At 39.3% G+C, this 1,671-nt stretch overlaps 1 protein-coding gene across 1 annotated transcript in view; it reads left to right on the forward strand.

Moving 5' to 3' along the window:
- Positions 1-1,671, forward strand: part of LOC101856804 (ankyrin-3) — a gene marked incomplete in the record, with an annotated part of 34,960 nt that overhangs the window by 17,382 nt on the left and 15,907 nt on the right. The window contains 1 exon segment of the mRNA XM_005098336.3: positions 510-641. Within this exon segment, the coding sequence (XP_005098393.2) occupies positions 510-641 (132 nt within the window).

Genomic DNA, 1,671 nt, shown 5'->3' on the forward strand with positions numbered 1-1,671 from the left:
ATGCATAGTCACACAAGGGACACATTGGGGGAAGTTCCGGGTTTATTCTGTTCAGGTGGAAGTTGAGCTGTATATGTTCTGTTCGTAGGCGGAAGATCGTGGTCTGTTTCTTTCTCTGAAGGCGGTTGATATTGTCATTCCTTTTTGTTGTAGTCTTTACCTTATGAAAACTGAAGACTTTTTGAAAATTGATCAATTTCTCTTTTCATTTTCTGACAACTCTAGGTATGGATGGCTAGAGGGTGTTACCAGCAAGTCACACTCTTTTATTCTCCCTCTGTTGTATCTGTCTTGTTTATGTCACTTTTTTTCCTCAAGCTTAATTACTGACTTCTTGCTGAAGTGTTTCTTATTTACTCTGACAAATGTTTGCTCCAAAAATAATGAAATTTTTAGCTTGTTTCCTAAGATCAACACTTCTGATATGTTTTAAAAAAATAAAAAATGTTAAGATACATTTTAATGATGAACCCCTGCTCTTCACTGCTGTGTTGTTCTCTTTGGTTCAGGTTCCAAACCCTGCACAACCTTCTGGAAGTGAGTCAGGCGACCATCAACGCACAGCACAGCCGTACAGGCATGACGGTGCTCGGTATCGCAGCTCAGATGGGGAATGTGGACACCATCAGTGTGCTCCTGAGGTACAAACAATCAAACTTTTAGCACATTAAGCATCCTAGTGCGGGTAGTTGGCGGGTGCTCTGGTGTGGTTTGCTTCTTCTTTCCTATCAAACATCTATTGTTCATATCTCCCCTTCTTTTTTATGTTCGTTACTCTATTGTAACATCTCTAATCTTCTGGCGCCCATATGACCTTATATGCAGTTTGCGAGCGCCGTAAAACCTCTACTAAAACTAAACCATCCTAGTGTCAACAGCCGGCTGTTATGTGTGTCACTGTTTTGGTCTGGTTACCCCAATTTTTTTATAGCACCAAACATTTCAACTTTTTCGCAAATAAACTTTGCTTCCTATTTACATTCTACTTTTTAAATATTTATAGGATTATAGCATTTACTTGCTCGGTTTGCATCTTCTCAAGCATTTTCCAGTATAATAATATGTGGGTGGTTTTAGGGTGCCACTGGTAGGACCTACTTCTTTACTCTCCCTCTGTGGTCTCTGTCTGTCTCTCTGTCTTACTTTTTCTCAGCACTAAATGATCATTATTGCGTCGATGTGCTTCTCTTTACTCAAACAAACAAACCAATATAATATGGTAAAATCTTATTATTTCCCCAAACACCACAGGTTATTTGTAAGCAACACTTCAAGAGTTAACAAAATAACTCACATGTTTTCGCTCTGCGCTTGTGTGAAACTATTGGGTTGGGTTTTTTTCCTGTCTGACAAGGTCTGCCCTTGCATGAATACAGCAACGATCATAGTGTATGTGTTATGAAAATTCTATTTCTGTTGATCATGTCATGAGATGTGAAGCGTCAGGAGATTCTGTGTTAGGCCAGGTGTTGGCGTAAGTGTTGTTTTGATGCTGGTTTTGTGTGTCTTGTGACAAGCAAGCTGTCGTTATGTTGGTGTGGGCTAGTCAAAGCCAAAAGAAATATGCATAGAAATTGCTCTTTTGTGATTGTGCAAGGGATAATTGCACCAATGTGTCTCATTCCTTATTTGTTTATCTGTTTGTTTTTCTCTTTCTCAACATTTCCCCCC

Source organism: Aplysia californica, unplaced genomic scaffold (genome assembly GCF_000002075.1).
Source record: "Aplysia californica isolate F4 #8 unplaced genomic scaffold, AplCal3.0 scaffold00180, whole genome shotgun sequence".
Lineage (NCBI taxonomy): Eukaryota > Metazoa > Mollusca > Gastropoda > Aplysiida > Aplysiidae > Aplysia > Aplysia californica.